The 23,648-nt window shown below is 36.5% G+C and overlaps 1 protein-coding gene across 3 annotated transcripts in view; it reads left to right on the top strand.

Moving 5' to 3' along the window:
• The window catches only part of LOC148944769 (uncharacterized), a 402,967-nt gene that overhangs the window by 87,957 nt on the left and 291,362 nt on the right, over nucleotides 1-23,648 (top strand). For all 3 annotated transcript variants that reach the window (XM_089100060.1, XM_089100059.1, XM_089100061.1), the window contains exon 2: nucleotides 10,651-11,083. In XM_089100060.1, coding sequence (XP_088956186.1) covers nucleotides 10,651-11,083 — 433 coding nt within the window. The remainder of the gene's footprint in view (nucleotides 1-10,650; nucleotides 11,084-23,648) is intronic.

Raw genomic sequence — 23,648 nt, 5'->3', positions numbered from 1 at the left:
GCTGGGGTTCTTGGTGGTTGGGGTCCTTAGTGGGTGGGGTCCTTGATGGTTGGGATATGGATGTCCAAGGGCTGTCGTATAATTCCCTAAAACATTTACGACTTGATTAATTTCGACTTTAGGCGTATTCCCAGTACTAACCAATATTTTATATTAACTGCACTCCTCACTTGGTACTTGTGTATTATAGCGATCACACTTAGACGTTTAAAATTCCCGCGTTAAATATACTCAATGTAGATTTCCTATAAATGATGTAAAATTGAGTTCATCCGAGCCTAATAAAAAAAGATCTGTATCTCTTAAGGGAGTCAACATTCCCTCAGATTTACCTATTTTTGGTATGTGATTAATATTTTATCCTCGTCTCCCAAATATGGTGTTCCAGTGAAACCTCATGATTGGTTACTACTAATGAGTCAAATTTTAGCGTAAAGTACGGGGTGTTGAGGAGGGGACAACCCCTTTCATATACGGAATAATTTCTGTTCGTTTTCAGTTTTAATGTCACTTCTTACTTTTAGTTAAAAAAAACTTATTTTGTTATTTAATCAGCGTAAGAATTCGATTCTTTTGAAGAATTAATGGTTATCAAAATTCTCTTTTCTATAGGTTTGTTTACTATTGGGCTGAGTCGCCCCTCAGTTTGTTACCATGAACTGTTAAAGAAGTTATAGTTTTAACCCAAAAGTGGTAATTTACAGGTTTTAAAATTAAAAGAGGTAATTTACTGGTATTAGTTTATGCCTATAGCCTATGTAATATATGCCTATAGCCTATGTAATATGCCTATAGCCTATAGCCTATAGTAAGCAATTCTACCAAAAGGCTTTCCTACCACTCCGATACTGGTTACCAGCGCTAATATTTAGAGGTCCAAGATTAGAATGAAGTAGCCTAATATATCTTATTTATCCAGGTGTGGTGATTCAACCCTTTAAGTTAAAATTAAATACAAAAACAAGTTTTTTTTCAAGTAAAAGTAAGGATCAACATTAAAACTTAAAACGAACAAAAATTATTGTGTATATGATGGGGTTCGCCCTTTAGTCAACACCTTGCTTTTTACGCTAAAATTCGAAATTTGTTCCAATTCTTTAAGAATGATCCCTGAATCACAAAGGCCCTTTAATTAGACTAAACACCTCTTTTGAAAGTACAAAAAAAAATTAGCGTAAAAAGCGATGTGTTGACGAGGGGACGAACCTTCTCATATACGTAATAAATAATTTTTGTTCGTTTTAAGTTTTAATGTCGTTTCTTATTTTTAGTTGAAAAAACATGTTTTCTTTTAATTTAATTTTTGTTCGTTTTTTTAATAATGCTGGGACATCCGGTGCCCCTTCATGGAAAATTTCCTTTCCCCATGAAAAATTCTTTGATTAAAAAGTCCTCTCATGTAACGCTCTCCCCCCCCCACCATAAAAGTACCCCCTGAAAATGTATGTATGCTTCCCAATAACCAATACGGTATGTAAACAATGGGGAAAGTTCATAACTTGCAGCCGTTTCCAGGGGACTCTGGGGGATTAAGTCATTCTCAAAGACATAGGTATTTGATTTTGGACTATGCTGAACAAAATACCTATCTAAACATTTTGATCTGGTGAATTTGGGAAAAAATTGAGCGTGGGAGGGGGCCTAGTTACCCTCCAATTGTTTTGGTCACTTAAAAAATACCCTAGAAATTTTAATGTCCCTTTGAATAATCCCTCTTGCAATAATCTAGGACCGCTGGGTCGATATGATCACCCCTGGAAAAAAAGAAAATTTGAAAAATAAAGCCGCAGCCATGATCTTTCCTCTGGGAAAAAATAAAAATTCCAAACTTTTCAATATCGGAGCTTGAAAACTCTACAGTAGGGTTCTTTGATACGTTCAATCTGATGGTGTGATTTTTATTAAAGTTATATGACTTTTAGGGGTTGCTTCCCCCTTTTTAGGAAAATAATAAAAATTTTCTCAGGCTCGTAACTTTTGGTGGGTAAAACCAAACTTGATGAAACTTATAAATTTGAAATCAGAATAAAAATCAATTCTGTTGATGTATCTATTGGCGTCAAAATTCCGTGTTTTTGAGTTTCAGTCACTATTGAGCCAGGTCGCTCCTTACTTACAGTTCGTTGTCTCGAACTGTTTAATCATCCCATTTAAATACTTATAACACTGAATCTGCGTTGGATAGCACCAGCTAATAGTTTTGTGTAGGCTATATATCCTTTTCAATTTTTCCAGGCTAGAACATAATTTGCATATTACTGAAAAAATATAAATGTTTTTACTGTTATAACTTTAATAAATCAAATAATATTAACATTTTGATTACTAAATATCAGTATATGTATATTAAACTGACAATGCACATTCATTTGTATTTTTTTTTCAGGAAAGTGCAAATTATGTTCTGGCCTTGGGAAGGCACAGGAGTTTTGAGCCCTACTCATGTTAATTTCTGCTCGTTTTGAGTTTGACTCGGTTATTCATTGTAATTTCTGTTCGTTTTGGGTTTCATTTATTTATCGATGCTGATTTGTGGTAGTTTCACGCTTAGTAGATTTTGACTTTGTTTTTCTAATTTTTTGTTTAATGGAGCTCTTTACTTTTCTTTGAAAAACTTATTTTGTGAAAAAAGTTTTTTAATTAATTTCTGTTCGTTTTATATTGACATACTCTTGTCAGGGGAAAAAAATAATACTTTAAATGTTTTCGTTTTTTTTAAAGACTTTATAGTTTGGCCTGCTATTTGTATTCTGAAGAAAAATTTTCAGCAATTTTCAACAACAGACACCCTTTTAAAAATCTGGACACAAATATTAGTGTTCAATTTAGTTTCATACCTCCTCTAGTTGACCTGAAATGGAAAACTTGATACCATTCGTAAAAAAATATGTTTACTTTCCTTGATAGCTTGGATACACTTACGTTATTTTGATTTGGTTAAATTTTAAGAGCAGAAGCAGCCCCAAAAGTTTGAACATAATACCCTCAGTCGTTCTATGGGTACTGCTGAGATGCCTTATTTGGAATTACCATTAACACAGTTGATTCTGATTTAATCTTAAGGCAACATCTAGTTTTTAAACATAATGGGCAAATGAGAGGGTGGGCGTGGGAAGGCGACTAGTTGCCCTCCAATCAGTTTTGACCATTAAAAAAGGCATTAGCCCTTTCAATTTTCAGTCGAATGAACCCTTTTCGAAATTCCTAAGACAACTTCTTTGATACGAAGTGCCTTGTTCTAAACAAAAAAAAAGAAAAAAATAATAATACATTCTACCCATTTCGATCTTTAGTGTAAAATGTCAAGCCTTCCAATCACTTTCGACCATTAAAAAGGGTACTAGCAATTTCAATTTCGAATCGAATGATCCTTTTTTGAGTTTCTACGACAATGCTTTTTATAAACACCTTATATGCCCCCAGGGCTTAAATTACAACCCTAAGGGCTGTTAGGGTGGTGGTCATCATCTAAGACCTAATTTCCAAAACTTTAAACTACTTTAAACAAAATCTCTATCTCAAAATTTTGGATTGGATGTGTTTGGGGAAATGGTGGGCATGTGAGGGGCGTTAGTCGCTCTCCAATCACTTTCAACTATTAAAACTAGACCTTTCAATTTCTAATCGCAGCCCTTAATTTGTACGACAACGCTTTCAATAAAAAACGTTATATTCTCCCAGGGCATAACTCAAACCCCTTGCCCTGAGGGCTGGGGGGAGGGGCTGTCATCCTCAAAGACCTAATTTCCAGAACTATCTACTGCTTTGAACAAAATGGCTATCTGAAAATTTTGATTGGATGTGTATGGAGGAATGGTGGACGTGAGAGCGGGTTAGTTACCCTCCAATCACTTTCGACTATTAAAAAGGGCACTATCCCTCTCAACTTCCAATTGAATGAGCGTCTTTTGAAGTTTTTACGACAACTCTATCTATAAAAACTTATATTCCCCCAGGGCATAAGTTACAACCTTTGACCTGGGGGCTCTGGGGGGTTTTTCATCCTTAAATACATAATTTCCAGAACTTTCAACTGTGTTGAACAAAATGGCTATCTCTAAACTTTTATTGAATGTTTTTGGGGAAATGATGGGGATGAGAGAGGATTAATTATTCTACACTCACTTTCGACTATTATAAAGGGAAATTTCAATTTCCAATCAAATGAGCCGTTTTTGAGATTTCTACGAAACTATCTATGTAAACCTTATATGCCTCAATGGCATAACTTACAACCCTTGCACTGAGGCCTCTGAGGGGGTTATCATTCTAAAAGACCTAATTTCCTGAACTTTCAACTACGTTGAATAAAATAGATATCTCAAAATTTTGATTGGATGTGTTTGGGAAAATAGTGGGAATGAGAGGGGGGGGGTAGTTGCCCTTCAATCACTTTCGATTATTAAAAAGGGCCTTAGCCCTTTCAATTTCCAATTGAATGAGTCCTTTTTGAAGTTTCTACAACATCGCTTTCTATAAAAACCTGAAATGTCCCCAGGGCATAACTTACAACCCTTGCCTTGAGGGCTCGGGGGGGGGGGGGGGGTTGTCATCCTTAAAGACCTAATTTTCAAAACTTTCAACTACGTTGTAATAAAGGGCTATCTAAAATTTTTAATTGTATGTGTTTGGGGAAAAGGTAGGCGTGAGAGGGGGGTTGGTTGCCCTCAAGTCACTTTTGACTATTAAAAAGGGCACTAGTCATTTGAATTTCCGATCTAATAAGCCCTTTTCCAAGTTTCTACGACAAAGATTTCAATAAAAACCTTATATGCCCCCAGGGCATAACTTATAACCCTTACCCTGAAGATTGTGGGGGGAGTGTCGTGCTTAAAGGTATAATTTCCTGAACTTTAAACTGCGTGAAATTTAATGGCTATCTCAAAATTTGGATTGAATGTGTTTGGGGAAATGGTAGGCGTGGAAGGAGTGTTAGTGGCCTTCCAATCACTTTCGACTATTAAAAAGCGGACTAACCATTTCAATTTCCAATCGAATGAGCACTTTTTGAAGTTTCTACGACAACGCGTTCTATAAAAGCTTTATATGCCCCTAAAGCATAACTTACAACCATTGCCCTGAGGGCTGTGCGGGGGGGGGGGGGTTGTCATCCTCAAACACCTTAAAGATCTAATTTCCAGAAATTTCAACTACGTTGAACAAAATGGCTATCTAAAAATTTTTACTGGCTGTTTGGGGGAAAGGTGGGCATGAGAGGGGGGTTGGTTGCCCTCCAATCACTTTCGACTACTAAAAAGGGCACTAGCCCTTTGAATTTCCAATCGAATGAGCCTTTTTTGAAGTTTGTACGACAACGCTTTCTATAAAAACCTTTTATGTCTCCAGGGTGTAACTTACAACCTTTGCCCTGAGGGCTGTGGGGAAGGGTCCTCATGTCTATCTGGAAATCAACTACGCTGAACAAAATGGCTATCTCAAAATTTTGATTGGATGTGTTTCGGGAAATGGTGGGCGTGGAAGAGGTGTTAGTTGCCTTCCAGTCACTTTCGACTATTAAAAAGGGCGCAAGCCACTCCAATTTCCATTTGAATGAGCCCTTTTCCAAGTTTCTACGACAACTCCTTCGATACATAGTGCCCTGGTCTAAAGGGAAAAAATAACAAATAATACATTGTGCCAACGTCGTACCTACATGCCCCCAGGGCATAACTTAAAACCCTTGCCCTGAGGGTTGTGGGGGAGTGACCTCCTCAAAAATATAATTTCTATCAATTAATCAACAACGCGGAACAAAATGGCTATCTCAAAATTTTGATTGGATGTATTTCGGGAAATGGTGGCCGTGGAAGGGATATTAGTTGCCTTCCAATCACTTTCAACAATTAAAAGGGCACAAGCCACTGCAACTTCCAATCGAGCGAGCCCTTTTTGTAGTTTCTATGACAATTCCTTTGATACGAAGTGACCTGGTATGGAAAAAACAAAAAAATAGATAATACATTGTGCCAACATCGTTCTTTAGTTAAGCAGCGCGATTGTGCTGCCTATGATATTGGAAAGTTAGTCTGTGTCACGAAAATGACAAGATGTTGTCAATCTTTGACAATCTATTAGACCTGTTTTAAGACATTTAATCATATATACACTGTTCTAAGAATTTCTGGGGACTGGAAATATCATTGTTAACGTACAGGCTGACGAAAAAAAAAAATCATTTATATGTTCCTAAGTTGGTACAAAACAAGCTAAATCTTGACTCAGACTGTACTTAGTTCTCATTACTGCGAACTTTTCAGAGAAGGTTAGACAAGTAGCACCTTCTCCGGGTCAGAAACTTGCAGCTATTTCAAAATTTTGCTAATAAATGTATAGGGGTGACTCATAGCCCTCCAATACCCTCCCGTCTATACTTGGGAGAAAGTTAAGCATGCTGCACTTTGTTCGACCTGGGTTTGTGCAAGAATTCTCAACCTGGAAAAGCAAAGTAAGTTAGTACCCCATTCAACTCCTCCCCTACTCTGCTCTTTTCATCAATTTTCAAGCCGAAAGACAGGTCTTTGGCACCGTGCATATAGAAGAATCATGCAAAGAATCCTGCGAGCATTTTATATCATTTTTTTTATATCATTAGATACAACATATGGGCATATTCTACCTGTAACAGCAATCCCCCCCCCAGGCTCAGTAGTTTTTGAGGAACCACTAGCTCTTCCCCAAATAATTCTGCCACTGTGGGGCTGGATATTTGACAAACAAAAAAACCAAATCAAGTATATTCTAAATTTATTATTGATTGACAGATAGTCAAAATAATTCAGTAATGATTTACATTTTAATAAGTTAAAAATAAGAAAGAGATATAATGTTTGTCTCTTGGCCTTCAGTTTAACATATATTAGAGCCAAATCTCTAAGGTAAATGTGCTATGCTAGATCTTGTTCAAAGGACATTGACGCCAATCCAACGAATCGCTGTTTGGACATTGACTACCAGAGGGAAGTTCTTATGAGGCTCAGGTATAAGCTCCTTTATTCGGATGATTTGATTGACAGTAGTGGGAAGAAGGCCTAGAAAACATAATACAACTTAGATATATTTTCTTCCAAGTCAAATTCTAAAATGAAATTAAGAATATCCTTTTGGGATGACTACTTGTTGAATCGTCTGGAAATTGCTTGAAGCTCCCTCTCATCTTTGTTGAAGCAATATAATTTGACTGATTATAGACCAATGCTTTTTCAAGGTTTGCGTAGTGTTTTTGAACAGACTCTGTTGGTATCTCTTTAAATGCGCCAATATGGTACAAAAAAAAATTTTCAGTTTAGTTCTTGAAGCTGAATAAATCGCCCCTTCATAGAATGCTAAAATCCAAGAAGCAAAACTAACGAAAGTTTGCTATCTTATAAGAATTTCAAAGTTACTCATCTAAAATGCTTTTAAAATTCATTCAGCTTTCTAAAACAAACAAAACAGTCAGGGGCGGATCCAGGATTTTTTTCTTAGGGGGGGACACAAAACGTTGATCCGATAAACAAAAGTTTAGGGGGGGCGCAAAATAGGATGATCCGATAAACTTGCGTTAGGAGCAAGTTTAATTAACGCAAACTTGAGTTAATTAAGCAAATTACCCTACTTTAGACTACGCTAGGGGGCACCCCCTAGTCCCCCTGGATCCGCCACTGTGACCAGTGGTATTTCTCTACGTTTGCATATTTTGTAAAACTAGCGCAATTTAATGAACATCGAGCTCGCTCAATTTTTTGGGACCTGTAAGCCACTTAAGGACAAATCTGCTCCTAGTCCTGTTTTATATATATATATATAGCAATTTATATATATATATATATATATATAAAAAAAAAAAAAAAAAAAAAAAAAAAAAAAAAAACAGAAACAAACAAAAACTAAACACAACACAAAACTGACATATAAAAACAGGATTGGGAGTTGGTGGCATCAATTTACGGTAATTTTTTTTTAGGGGGGGATATTTCTCAATCTCTAAGGGGAGTAAATTTGTCGTTTTTTCCTGTTTTTCTATGAAAATAACAAATAAGGCATTTTTTTCCGTTTTTTCAACGAAAATACCAAAATAGCCCTTTTTTCAAACGAAAATAACAAAGAAAAGCCTTTTTTCAATGAAATGCCTCAAAAAGGTATTTTCCAAAATCTAGGGGAGTGTGGTTACTCCCTACAAATACCGGGGAATTTTACGAGTCAGTTTATTTGAACCAGTATCGCAGATATATGTTGTATAAGCTACGAAACAAAAGTTGTTGCTCTTTCAAGTTTAAATTTTGCTCTTTATTCTATCAAAAAATCTTTGGTTTTGAAAATTATAAACAAAAAAGGCGTCTCTAAATTTTTATCCAAAGCCTTGGAGAGGGTGTATCGGGGTGCATATGGGAAAAGAGGGATCAGAAGGGGACTGGTTGCCTTCTGGTCAGTTTTGCCTCTTACAAAAGGCGTTAGAAATTTTCGGTCAAATCACACCCCTCCCAAGCTTTTGCCATCACATCTTCCAAACAAAGCGGCTGGGGGGGGGGGGGAGGGAGAGAAATAGATACAAAAACTAATGTAGGGTATGTACATGGTTCTTTAATAAGGTAAGCTTGTGCATTGCCTCTTCGTCATATTATCTGCTCTTTAAATGTCTTGAGGGGCTTACAGCGACACATAGTTGGTAGCACAGTTTATAGAATTAGCAGTATGATCATTCTCTATCTCACCCATTATAAAAACCCGGACCGGGGTGCGAGTGCTCCGGACAACGTTTTTGCAGATATAAACATAGGCGAAGTCAGATTAGCGGGAATGCAGGTTAGTCTGTTTACGATTGTTTCCATCAAAGCGCATTGAAACAATCGGAAACAGACTAACTCGCATTCCCGCTAATGCAGAAATAAGTGGGAGGAGCTTTTTGTTCGCACCGAGAACGAAGACCAGAAATGATCTGCGATAAGTTTACTGGTATATTCTGTCTACTGTGGTTGGTAGTGAACTTGCAGTACTTCTCTCGTTGTCCAGGCAATGAAAATACGCCAAATATTCGAAAGAGATTGAGATTGATGGAATTAAAATTGATAATAAATGTCTATTGTTTTTTTTTTTTTGCTTCAGGATCATGATACTATGTTGTTTTATTGTGTATGAGTTATTTATTTAAGTTCTTTTTTCGGTACACGGTTTCACCCTTCTGCTTATTATAGAATATACTTTTTTTTCCCTTTTTTTTATTTTCTTCTATTTTGCTTTTTTTAGTAGCAAACACTAGCAAGCAATGCTTTTCGTGTGCTAGCGACTTTTTTTTTTTTTTTTTTTTTTATAAATTGCTATAACTACTAACGAAAATATGCCAAATATCGTAAGATATTTGTAGGATATGGAATTAATGTGGTTCGATTTTGGGCTCCTATATTGAATCTCAAAATTTAAAACAAAACATGAAAATTCCTTAAATACTAAGGTCATTTATTTTAAGCAGTATTTTAAAAACATGTAGGCTACTTTGCATCTTTCGACTTTGAACTTCTCTGCTGCAATACTAGCCCTGGATTTGTAATCAACAAGATCAGAAAAATTTGAGTACCATTTTTTGGGAAATCAAACCTTGTTTGTGGAAGACACGCTAAGTTAGTTTTTATTTAGGGCAATCACTTGGCGATCCCGACCACAGAGGTTAGAAACGGAGTGCTCATACTGTTGACTGGAAGGAGTAAAAATGGTGCCTACTCACTTTTGACCAAAGGGGGCTAGAGATGGAGAGTAAACACTGGTTATCAAACGGTTTACAATGGAGCATACGTAGTGTTGAACAAAAGGGTTAAAGAAAAAGGGTATAGAGACTGCATGACAAAGGTGCTCAGGGACGGAGTTGATGCATTTTTGAATAAAAAGGATTGTGGACAAAAAAATACCCAATGTTGATGAAGGGGTGCTAAACACTGAAGGACACACCATTGGCCGAAAGGAGTTAGAGACATAAAGTACGTAATCTTAGCAAAGGAGGGGAGGTCAGAGATGAATCCCAAGGACCGTTTGCAAAAGGGGGTGAGATATATAATTTATGTGCTGGCAAGAAAATGAAGTTGTAGTTTCCCTGGCCCTATCTGTTTTACAATTTTTCAGATTCTTCGTTCATCAAGTTCTGTTCAACATTTTAGGTATCTTTATTGTCGCTGCTATTTCTATCTTTTTTTTTTTTTTTTTTTTTTTTTTTTTTTTTTTTTTTTTATCGGTTCTACTTGATCTTGCGATAGGCTTTCGAAATATCTTAGAAATGTATACGTGAAAAACGTGACCTTTGACCTTTGCTTCAACTTTTGTCAAATTAGGCGTTGTTAACCACTTTAAGAATTGTCTTTTCATCCTTAATTAATTAGTTTTATTGATTATTTAAATGTTTTTCTGGCTTAATTAATTGATCAAAAGTATTTGTTTATAGTTTTGTGAGATTATTTACTGCATTGAATTCTATATTTCAGCAATTTTAACTGATCAGTGATATTCACTGATATGAGTCTGGAAAAGCCCCCAAATATTGTAAAAATTGCGACCAAAAAATGTACTTTTTTTCGTATTTAATACCCATCATACCCTTAGGACCAATCTTCCATGTACATTAAAGCTTTTCTGTTACTTCACGTAACGTGTAAGTGACAAAGGTAATCTTTTTCTATTTCTTTTCAGCAATCTGGAAGTCTATTAACCAACCTGCAAATAGATGCTTCACACTTAATCAAGGCTGTCAAAACGTTAGCAAGCTTTTCAGAATGGCGGAAACTTTTATTCCTTCTTGATGATTCCTCAAAAGCACAAAATATAGAAAGGTTACTTGGAGATATGAATGTGGATGACGCTCAAATTCTTCTTCTTCAACGGTTTGATCTAGACTCGGCTGTCAATTTTATTCAGAGAAATCCATCTGATGTTTTGATATATTGCTGCGACCCATATGTTCTTTATGAGATGCTTCAAAGGGAAAAAATGAAGATTTTTAAACAAAATTGGATTCTTTTAGATGAAGCATTGTCCAGACAGGCATATCTTATAAATAAATTCCCCACAGGAATGCTTGGAATCAGACAAATTCCTTTGAAATCTAACAAACAGACGTTGAAAGGTAATATGTTTTTTTTCGTATTTCTTAATTTTGAACTGCTTTAAAACTGAAAATTTCTGAATATAGTACTTTCCATGAATATTGTGCTGAGGTTGGAAATATCCTTCCTAATCATAACACAAGTCAGATTCTTTCATTGAAATATTATTCGGATTTGCTACAACAAAAACAGACATGACAACTGAAGAACGAATTAAATCAAAAGAAAACTGTAAAAGCAAGGATACCTCGAAGAAACTAAAAATGGAGAATAAGACTTCAAATTCAAGAGGAATGAAATTTTTAAGTGGCCAGGATTTTCAGGACAGGAATGAAAAAAGGGCACATGGGTCTTTTGGTATCTTGGAAAGCTGCTGAGCTAGGTTAATGAACCTTTTGGCAACAGTGTTTTCATGGCCTTTAAACAATTTTGTTCTAGATATATGATATTCTTTGGAACGAAGACATCGAAAATATCATACTTGTACATGCTAATAAATTTTTAATTTTTTTATGGAGAACGGTACGTACATAAAATCAGGTTTTACTGAGAGTTTGATCAAAATTTCAGTAAACTTCTTGGCCAAGTCTTTCAGCCTAAGACTCTGAGTCAAGCAGATTGTAAAGCCCCTATCACATGCACCTTTAGATCAAAATCAATTCCTAGCTGTCACCACTTTAGACCAATTAGGACAGCTTATTAAACAAAATACAAATTATTGTTGTTGTATATTAACCATGCCAAGATGTTAGCATCCATTTGAACTGGGCGTATGTAACTTGAATTTTTTTTGGATAGGAAAGACTTTTCTTGAAGAATATTTACAGCATTTTAAATTGTAAACAAATAGTGAGAATAAGAACTAAAAAAACTAATAATTTATGGGCAATAATTCTGCCTATATACCCATTCCTGAAAGCTTCATTTCCCAAGCTCAACAACTTTCCAAGCTAGAAACAAATGACTATAAACTAGAATTTAAACAAAAGAGTTTAATTACATTAGAAAAGCATAGTAGCTCTCTCCTTTCAACCGAGCAAGTTATCTGTGAAAAATCTTCTTTTCAAATCTCACTTGGGTCCTACAAATATTTTAAGATTTTTCACTACTGTATAGAAAATTTGCTATTTTTATTATTCTCGTTAATAAAAATATTTCGATCCCAAAATTAATTTTACTTTATTAATATACAACCGGATTTAAAATATTTAATGTTAGTTTGAAAGAGATTTGTTTAAAATTTATCGACGCTAAAACAACTTGTCATAAAAAAAATAATGTTTTGATTTAGCAGATTGCATAATTTTTTCTTTTATGGATAAATATTCCATTACCATAGGGTAGCATAGCGGGTTAATACTCTGCTTCGCAATACAGGGGGCTGGGTGACAGCATTGCTACTGGTCTTTATAAAAAAGACCCTCAACTGAAACATTGATTCACCACCTAATGCGTCAGCAATGAATCTTGAGGATCCTTCTCTATCCTAGACACAGTATAAAGATATAGCAGTAAGTTTACAGCAGATAATTTCTGGCTCTTCATTCTGGGTGCGAACAAATAGCTCCTCCCACTTCTTCTTGCATTAGCGCGTACAAACAGCTCCTCTCATTTGATCTGCCATCAGCGGTTCAATTACCTTGGAACACGTATTTTGGCAGAAACTTTCTCAAAATGCCTTTGAAACCAACTTGAGACTTCGAAACCTACTTTTAATTCCCAAAAACATCTAATAATAACATTGCACTACTAATTACCGATTTTCATATATGTATTGGAATAAATTAATTTAAAATTAGTTTCTTCAAAATTTAGTGTTCCAACCTTGAAGCCAAGTTTCGCGTTCAAGAGAAATCTGACGGAATTTTGATACCAATAGATACATCAGAAGAATCAGATTTTTATGCTGATTTCAAATATATAAGTTTTATCATAAGTTTTAGCATAAGTTTTTGTATATAAGTTTTAGTTTTACCCATTAAAAGTTGTGCGCCTGATAAAATTTGACATATTTTCAAAAAAAAGGAGGAACACCCCCTAAAATTCATAGAAACGTAATGAAAATCACAACATCGGATTCAGCGTATCAGAGAACCCTACTGTAGAAGTTTCAAGCTCCTATCTGCAAAAATGTGGAATTTTGAATTTTTTGTCAGAAGAAAGATCACAGATGCGTGTTTATTTGTTTTTTTTTTTTTTTTATTTCCCCAGGGTTGATCGTATCGATCCAGTAGTCCTAGAATGTCTTAAGAGGGCTCATTTGAACGGAAATTAAAAGTTCTAGTGCCCCTTTTTGAGCGACCAAAAAAATTGGAGGGCAACTTGGCCCCCTCCCACGCCCATTTTTTTCCGGAAGTCACTCAATTAAAATTTTAAGATAGTCATTTTGTTTAGCATAGTCGAAAATCTACTAAATACGCCTTTAAGGATGACTTAATGCACCACAGTTCCCAGGGGAAGGGCTGCAAGTTATGAACTTTGCCCATTGTTTACATATTGTATTGGTTATTGGGAAATATACAGACATTTTCGTGAAGGATTCTTTTTTGGTGGGGGGGGGCTGGAGGAGGGGGTTACTCGGGAGAATCTTTTCGTGGAGGATGTTTGCTTGGGGTAAGGGACATTTCTATGAAGGGGGCGCCGGATTTCCAGCATTATTTAAAAAACGATCAGAAATTAAATTAAAAAAAAAAGTTTTTTCAACTGAAAGTAAGGAGCAACATTCAAATTTAAAACGAACAGAAATTATTACGTATATGAGAGGGGTTCGCCCTCAAGTCAATACCACGCTCTTTACGCTACAGTTTTTTTTTTAGTGCTTTCAAAAGAGCTATCTATTCTAATTAAACAGCCTTTGTGATTCAGGGGTTTGTGGTCTAAACAAAATTTTAACTTTAGCGTAAAGAGCATGGTATTGACTAAGAAGAGAACCCTCTCATATACGTAATAACATATACGTAATAAAAAAAGAATAAAAAAACAAGCGATACGGCTCAATAGTAATCGAAACTTTTAAAAACGGAATTTTGATGGCAATAAATGTATCAAAAGAATGGGCTTATAATGCTGATCCTAAATATATAAATGTTATTAAGTTTAGTATTACTCATCAAAGGCTAGGTGCCTGAGAAAATTTACCTGATTTTTGAAAGAGGGGGGAAACATCCCCTGCAAGTGAAAGAATTTTAATGAAAATCACACCGTCAGATTCAGCGTATCAGAAGACCCTATTACATAGGTTTCAAGCTCATATCTGCAAAAATCTGCAACTTTGTATTTTTTGCCAGAACCGACCCAGTGGTCCTAGAACATCAAGAGAGAGCTCATTCGAACGGCAATTAAAAGTTATAGTGCCCTTTTCAGTGACCAAAAATGCTCGAGGGCAACTTGGCCCCCTCCCACATCCCTTTTTTCCCAATTTCGTCGGATCAAAATTTTGAGATAGCCATTCTGTTCAGCATGTTGAAAAACCCAAAAAATATATTTTTGAAGGTAACAAATTCCCCCTAGAGCCCTTATAGAAAGGTCTTAAGGTTTTAAATTTCCCAATTGTATACTTATAGTATTTGTTATTGGGAACTATTGTTGCATTTCATTTTTTTTTTTTTGGGGGGGGGTGAATTTTCTGCTTTTTTTTTAACAAGGAAGATTTTCCATGGGGAGGTAAGTTTACAGGGAGGAAACTTTTCACGGGAAATTTTACACTGGGGGGAATTTGCCAGAATTCCAGTACGAAATTCTTTTTATGTGTCTTGCTTTCATTTTGCCGACTTACTTTTACGCGTGGGTGGGTGGGTGGAGGGTTATTTGGGAAGGTCTTTCCACGAAGGAAGTTTTCATGGGGGAAGGGACATTGCTTTGAAGGAGGTGTCGGATTTCCCATCATTATTTAAAAAAAAGATCAGAAATTAATAATAAAAAAACAAGTTTTCGAAGTGAAGATAAGGAGTAACATCAAAACTTAAAACGAACAGAAAATATTACGTGTATGATTGGGTTAGCCCCCTAGTGAATGCCTTGCTCTTTAAGCCAAAGATTTTTTAGTAATTTCATAAGAGCTATTTATTCTAATTAAAGGCCTTTTTCAATGTTGTAAATGTATATAATATGTTTATCTAAATTCACCAGTGCCTCTACTGACGGTGCTAGTGTATGGTATCGCATTTGAGCGTTCCCACGTGTTCTACGAGCTCTTCCACACTGGCATTATAATCAGTGTGGGTTCAACAATTGTACTACCTGTGGTGGGTATAAATGCCATACTATTTGGCCCAAGGTGCTTCTACCTGTGCCACCACTAATAAACATATCCTTGGAGTGGAGCGGGTCCTCCAATGGATACTACTATGACGGTAAACTCCTTATGCTCTCTTCTTAACGCTACCAGGGTTCGGGGAAAATAGTCAATAAAATCTTAGAAAGTAACTCCCTTTTATTATTTCAATTTGCTCCCTTTTATTATTTCAATTAACTCCATTTTATTATTTCATATTACTTCCTTTTATACTCCCTTTTATACAATACTACTCCCTTTTAGTAGTACTACTACTGTAATACTACTCCCTTTTATACTCCCATATTACTCCCTTTTATACAATTAACTCCCTTTTATTATTTCAATTATTTCAATTGAAATAATTTCAATTATTTCAATTTTATTTCAATTTGCTAAACTCTAGAAAGGAAATGAATTCAGAAGCACAGCCTAATTGAAGTCGATGAGAGCCCAATGTATACTTTAGTTCTTTTTGGTTTCGTTTTTAGGATCAGGGCACTTCTTATAGAAGGAGTTTTCGTGAAAACTTCGAAAAGGGCTCATTCAATTGAAAATTTAACATCTATTGCCCTTATAAAGAGTCAAAAGTGATTGGAGGGCAACGAACCCTCCTGTACGCCAATCATTTCTCCAAACATATCTAATGAAAATTTTAATATAGCCAGTTTTTCAGCATATTTGAAAGGTCCATTAATGATGTCTTGTTGGATTTCAACTTTCTTAGCCCTCAAAGCAAGGACTATAAGTCAGAATAGCTGTCTATTATTGTCATATAAGGTCTTATGGAAGATTAAATAAAAAAAAATTTAACTGAAAGTAAAGAGCGACATTAAAACTTAAAACAAACAGAATATATTCCGTATATGAAAGAGGCTGTCCCATCCTCAACACCTCTCTCTTTACGCTAAAGTTTGACTCTTTCTCACAACTCTACTTTTTAGAAAGCGGGGCGTTGAGGAGGGGACAACCCCTTTCGCATCGGAATGCTTTCTGTTCGTTTTAATGTCGCTCTTTACTTTTAGTTAAAAAAATTGTTTTTTCATTTAATTTCTGAACATTTTTCAGTTAATGCAAGTTTTGAAGATTTCTCACGGTATATGAATACTCAAGACGAGATTTGCATATTAATTTTACTTTTGTTGAAATTAACCATAACCTTAAAATAACCTAAGTTTTATTTTTGTTCCAGTTATTTGAGAATGACTACTAAATCACGAAGGCTGTTTAATTAGAATAGTAAACTCTTTTAAAAGTTAAATAAAAACTTTAGCGTAAAAGCGAGCTATTGAGGAGATGCAACCCACTTCATATACGTAATACTTTCTGTTCGTTTCAAGTTTTAATGTTGCTCCTTATTTTGAATTGTAAATTTTTTTTTTTAATTTAATTTTTGATCGTTTTTTAAATAATGCTGGGAAGTCCGATGCCCCCTTCATTAAAAATTTCCTTCCTCCATGAAATATTTCTCCATAAAAAGATCGTCCCACGTAACGTTCTCCCCCTGTTCCCCCTGAAAATGTCTGCATACTTCCAAATAACTTATACTATATGTAAACAATGGGCAAAGTTCCCAACTTGCAGCCCCTCTCCCGGGGACTGTGGGGGACTAAGTCATCCTCAAAGACATAGTTATTAGATTTTTCGACTATTTTGAACAAAATGGCTATCTCAAATTTTGATCGGGTGACTTTGGGAAAAATGAGCGTCGGAGCTGCCCTCCAGTTTTTTTGTCACTTAAAAAGGGCACTCGAACTTTAATTTCTGTTCGAATATGCTCTCTCGCAATATTCTAGGACCACTGCGTCGATACGATCAGCCCTGGGAAGAAGAAGAAGAAAAAAAAATCCATCCGTGATCTCTCTTCCGGCAATCCATATTTTAGCAGATAGGACCTTGAAACCTCTACAGTATAGGGTACTCTGATACGCTGAATCTGATGGTGTGATTTTCATTACGTTTCTATGAATTTTAGGGGGTGTTCCCTCTTTTTCAAAAGTAAGGCAAATATTCTCAGGCTTGTAACATTTGACGGGTAAAACTAAACTTAAAGAAACTTATATATTTGAAATCAGCATAAAAATTCAGTTCTTTTGATTTCTCTATTGGTATAAAAAATCTGTTTTTTAGAGTTTCGGCTACCATTGGGCCTGGTCGCTCCTTACTTAGAGTTCGTTACCACCAACTGTTTGGTGTGGTCACATAAAATTCGGAGATGGGTCATTCCATTGTCAAAAGGGATCAAAAGAGCTTCAAAAGGGATCATCAGGCAACTAGTCCCCCACATCTTCTTTTCCCCTAATGCATCCGATAGAAAGTTTGAGAAAGTCAGTTTGTTTAAAACAATCGAAATTAAAAAATATCAAAATTTTTAGGCATCGTTTTTCTTCCGAATTCTTGAAACTTCTATTATTATGTTTTACGGGATGCCAGCCCCTCCACAGCCCTCAGGCCAAAGGCTGTAACTTAAGCAATTCGTTCATTGCTTATATATAGTCTGTGTCGTTTAGAAAGGTATGCATGTTTGACCTTAACTTTCTACCAAGACAAAAGGCATTCAGGTGAGCCTTTCAGAGACTGTTGAGGGGAGTGTTGAACTAAATTAAAACATGTTATGTGTATACGGACTGTCAAAAGGGCGGAACTCAGGAATAAGTATATTAACTTTTGTTTTCATTGGGAACTTTCAGGAATTTATAAGGAAGATAATCATTTGACCAAAAAGGCAATATTTGTACGTTACCAATTTAAAAAACTTTCTCCACAAAATAAGTTTTTTAAAGAAAAGTAAAGAACTCCATTAAACAAAAAATGAGCAAAAATAAAATCAAATATTCTACCAACCGTGAAACTACCACAAATCAGAATCGATAAATAAATGAAACCCAAAACGAACAGAAATTACAATAAATAACCGAGTCAAACTCACAACGAGCAGAAATTAACATAAGTTGGGCGCAAAACCCCTATGCCTTCCCAAGGCCAGAACAAAATTTGCACTTTACTGAAAAATATAAATGTTTTTACTTTTAAAACTTTAATAAATCAAATAATATTAAGATTTTGATTACTAAATATCAGTATATGTATATTAAACTGACAATGCACATTCATTTGTGTTTTTTAAGTAAAGTGCAAATTTGGGAAAAGGTGGGCGTGAGAGGGGGGTTAGTTGCCCTCAAATCACTTTCGACTATTAAAAAGGGTACTATTCATTTGAATTTCAAATCGAATGAGCCCTTTTTCAAGTTTCTACGACAAAGATTTCAATGACAACCTTATATGCCCCCAGCGCATAACTTACAACCCTTGCCCTGAGGGTTGTGGGGGAGTGTCCTCCTCAAAAGTATATTTTCTATCAAAAAATCAACTACGCTGAACAAAATGGCTATCTCAAATTTTTATTGGATGTGTTTGGGGGAATAATGGGCGTAGGGGGCTAGTTGCCCTCAAATCACTTTTGACTATTTAAAAGGGCACTAGCCCTTTAAATTTAAAATCGACTGAGTTTTTTTAGAAGCTACTACGACAACGCCATCTTTAATAATCTTATATTCTCCCAGGGCATAAATTAAAATCCTTGCCCTGAGGGCTGTGGGGGAGTGTCCTCCTCAAAAACATATTTTCTATCTGGAAATCAACTACGCTGAACAAAACGGCCATCTCAAAATTTTGATTGGAAGTGATTGGGGAAATGATGCGCGTGGGGTGGGGGAATATTGTCTTTTCTTTGGTCAGTTCAATATCCCCCACAAGATAGCGATTTTAGATAGCCATTTTGTTCAGCGTAGTTTATTTCCAGATAGAAAATATGTTTTTGAGGAGGAAAATACCCCACAACCCTTGGGAAAAGGGTTTTAAGTTGTGCGCTGATGGCATATAAGAACGATGTTGGCACAATGTACTATGTATTTTTTTCCTTTAGAGCAGGGCACTTCATATGGAAGGGGTCGTCGTAGAAACTTCAAAAGGGGCTCATTCGATTGGAACTTGAGAGTTTGAGTGCCCTTTTTAATAGTCGAAAGAGATTGGAGGGCAACTAGCCACTCCCCATGCCCATCATTCCCCCAAACATATCCAATCAAAATTTTGAGATAGCCATTTTGTTCAGCGTAATTGATTTCCAGATAGAAAATATGTTTTTGAGGAGGATACTCCTCCACAACCCTCAGGGCAAAGGTTTTAAGTTATGCCCTGGGGCCATATAAGGTTTTTATAGAAGTTGTTGTCGTAGAAACTTCAAAACAGGCTCAATCGATTGGAAATTCGAAGGGATAGTACCCTTTTTAATAGTCGAAAGTGATTGGAGGGCAACTAGCCCCCCCACGCCCAAAATCAGTTTTAAGTTATGCCCTAGGGGCATATAAGGTTTTTATAGAAGGCGTTGTCGTAGAAACTTCAAAAAGGCTCATTCGAGCGGAAATTCAAAGGGCTAGTGCCCTTTTTAACAGTCAAAAGTGATTGGAGGGCAACTAGCCTCCCCACACCCATCATTCCCCCAAACACATCCACTAAAAATTTTGAGATATCCATTTTGTTCAGCGGAGTTGATTTCCCGATAGAAAAGCTAGATTTGAGGAAGAAACTCCTCCCCAAACCTGGGGGCACGGGTTGTAAGTTATGCCCTGAGGGCATATAGGAACGATGTTGGCACAATGTTTCATTTATTATTATTTCCTTTAGAGCAGGGCACTACATATGAAAGGAGCCGTCGTAGAAACTTCAAAGGGGGCTCATTCGATTGGAAATTGAGAGTTCTAGTGTCCTTTTTAATAGTCGAAAGTGATTGGAGGGAAACTAGCCCCCCCCCTCACGCCCATCATTCCCTCAGACACATCCAATCAAAATTTTGAGATGGCCATTTTGTTCAGCGTAGTTGATTTTCACATAAAAAATATGTTCTTTAGGAGGACACTCCCCCACAACTCTCAGGGCAAGGGTTTTAAGTTATACAGCTGGGACATATAAGGTTTTTATAGAAGGCGTTGTCGTAGAAAGTTCAAAAAAGGCTCATTCGATTGGAAATTTAAAGGGCTAGTGCCCTTTAAATAGTCGAAAGTGATTTTTGCTGACTTGACATTGGCCTTCTAATTTTATGAGTTTATTTTTTACATTGTTTTTGTTTTTAACGTTTTTACGTATTTGACATTTACCCTTTTATAATTTTCTGTTGTTGTTTGATTGTTTGTTTTTGTTGTTCTTTTTTCGCTGTATTTGACGCTAAAGTGCGAATTCGGCCCTTTTGGGCTTGTGATAGCAATTTTTCAGCAATAAATCTTATCTTATCACTGCTTCTTCTCATACTACTACTGCTACCACTGTTACTACTACTGTTACCATTATTACTACTTCTACTACTACTGCTGCTACTAAAGTTAACACTACTACTATTAATTTTACTACTACTACTACTGCTACTAATAGTATTGCTGGCACTAGTACTACTGCTACTGAAGCTAAGGATATTAAAGTGAAAACCTTAAGAAATATCGAAACTCTATTGAACTATAACTAAACACACCATGGCCACAGAGTTTGTTAAGAGGACGTATCATCAATGCTTCAGGAACAGTTGATGGTATTAAGTTGAAACTTTCAGCGTGGGTTGAAGGGGATGCTCAAGAAAATCAAAGGTTCTATGCGTATACTACTACTAATGCTAATACTGCTACTACAGCTATTGTGACTACGAAAGGTAATGGTATTAAGGCGAAGCTTTCAAGGAATATTTAGGTGGATGTTCAGGTAAATCAAAACGAACTATGAATATATAGATTTTCAAAAATATAATAAATCAATTTCTCTAGAAAGGCTTACATTATCAAACAGTTAGTAGTAACGAACTGTAAGCAAGGAGCGATACGGCTCAATAAAAACTGAAGCTCTGAAAAGGAAACTTTAATACCAATAGTTGTATCAAAAGAAATAGCTTTTAATACTTATTTCAAATATATGAGTTATATTAAGTTTAGTGTTACCCGTCAAAGGCTACGAGCCTGAGAAAATTTGTCTGATTTTCTAAAAAGGGGGAGCACCCCCTAAAAGTCAAGGAATCATAGGCAGCGCGCTAGCGCTGCCTAAGTAAAGAAGGATGTGGGCACAATGTGTTGTTTTTTTTCTTCTCTATACCCGGGCACTTCGTATCGAAAGAGTTGTCGTAGAAACTTCGAAAAGGCCTCATTCGATTGGAAATTGGAGTGGCTAGTGCCCTTTTCAATTGTCGAAAGTGATTGAAGGGCAACTAGCCCCCGCCACGCCCGTCATTCCCCCAAACACATCCAATCCAAATTTTGAGATAGCCATTTTGTTCAGTGTAGTTGATTTCCTGATAGAAAATATGTTTTTGAGGAGGACACTCCACCACAACCCTCAGGGCAAGGGTTTAAAATTATGCCCTGAGGGCATATAAGATCAATTTGACAATGTAGCTTATTATTTTTTTTTTCTTTAAAGCAGGGCACTTCATATAGAAGGGGTCGTCGTAGAGACTTCAAAAGAGGGTCATTCGATTAGAAATGGAGAGTTCTAGTGCCCTTTTTAATAGTCGAAAGCAATTGGTGGGCAACTAGCCCCCCCCCCATCACGCCAATCATTCCCCCGAACACATCCAATCGAAACTTTGAGATATCCATTTTGTTCAGCTTAGTTGATTTCCATATATAAAATGTGTTTTTTAGGAGGACACTCCCCCACAACAGTCAGGGCAAGGGTTTTAAGTTGTGCCCTGGGGGCATATAAAGTTTTTATAGAACGCGTTGTCGTAGAAACTTCAAAACGGGCTCATTAGATTGGAAATTCAAAGGGCTAGTGCCCTTTTTAATAGTCAAAAGTGATTGGAGAGCAACTAGCCCCCCCCCCCCGTGCACATCATTCCCCCAAACACATCCAATCAAAATTTTGAGATAGGCATTTTGTCAGCGTAGCTGATTTCAGGATAGAAAATATCTTTTTAAGAAGGAGACTCCCCACAACCCTCAGGGCAAGGGTTTTAAGATATGCCCTGGGGGCATATAAGGTTTTTATAGAAGGTGTTGTCGTAAAAACTTCAAAAAAGGCTCATTCGATTGGAAATTCAAAGGGCTAATGCCCTTTTTAATAGTCCAAAGGGATCGGAGTGCAACTAGTCCCACCCCATGCCCATCTTTCCCCCCAAACACATCCAATCAAAATTGTGAGATGGCCATTTTGTTCAGCGCACTTGATTTCAAGTTAGAAAATGTGTTTTTGAGGAGGACACTCCCCCACAACCCTCACGGCAAGGGCTTTAAGTTATGCCCTGGGGGTATATAAGGTTTTTATAGAAGCTGTTTTCATAAAAACTTCAGAACAGGCTCATTCGATTGGAAATTCAAAGGACTAGTGCCCTTTCTAATAGTCCAAAGGGATCGGAGTGCAACTAGCCCCTCCCCACGCCCATCTTTCCCCCCAAACATATCCAATCAAAATTATGAGATGGCCATTTTGTTCAACGTAGTTGATTTCCAGATAGAAAATAGGTTTTTGAGGAAGAAACTCCCCCACAACCCTCAGGGCAAGGGTTTTAAGTTATGCCCTGGGGGTATATAAGCCTTTTATAGAAGGCGTTATCGTAAAAACTTCAAAAAAGGCTCATTCGATTGGAAATTCAAAGGGCTAATACCCTTTTTAATAGTCAAAACTGATTGGAGGGCAACTAGCCCCCCCCCCACGCCGATCATTCCCCCAAACACATCCCAACAAAATTGTGACATAGCCATTCTGTTCAGCGTAGTTGATTTCAAGATAGAAAGTATGTTTTTGAGGAGGACACTCCCCCGCAACCCTCAGGGCAAAGGTTTTAGGTTACGCCCTGGGGGCATATAAGGTTTTTTATAGAAGGCGTTGTCGTAGAAAATTCAAAACAGGATCATTCGATTGGAAATTCATAGGGCTAGTGCCCTTTTTAAAAATTGAAAGGGATTGGAGGGCAACTACCCCCCCCCCCATGCCCATCCCACGCGCATCATTCCACCAAACACATCCAATAAAAATTTTGAGATAGCCATTTTGTTCAGCGTAGTTGATTTCATGATAGAAAATATGTTTTTGAGGAGGACAAGGTTTTTATAGAAGGCGTTGTCGTAGAAACTTCAAAACAGGCTCATTCGATTGGGAATTCAAAGGACTAGTGCTCTTTTTAATAGTTGAAAGTGATTGCTGGGCAACTAGCCCCCCTCGCCCATCATTCCCCCAAACATATCAACTCAGAATTTTGAGATAGCTATTTTGTTCAGCGAAGGTTAACTTATTCCTAAATAAAAAAAATGTTTTTTAGGAGGATACCCTCCCAGAGG

Source organism: Artemia sp. Qi Xiang Cuo, chromosome 14, assembly GCF_049724085.1.
Source record: "Artemia sp. Qi Xiang Cuo chromosome 14, ASM4972408v1, whole genome shotgun sequence".
Lineage (NCBI taxonomy): Eukaryota > Metazoa > Arthropoda > Branchiopoda > Anostraca > Artemiidae > Artemia > Artemia sp. Qi Xiang Cuo.
This window is presented reverse-complemented; position numbering and strand designations above follow the sequence as displayed.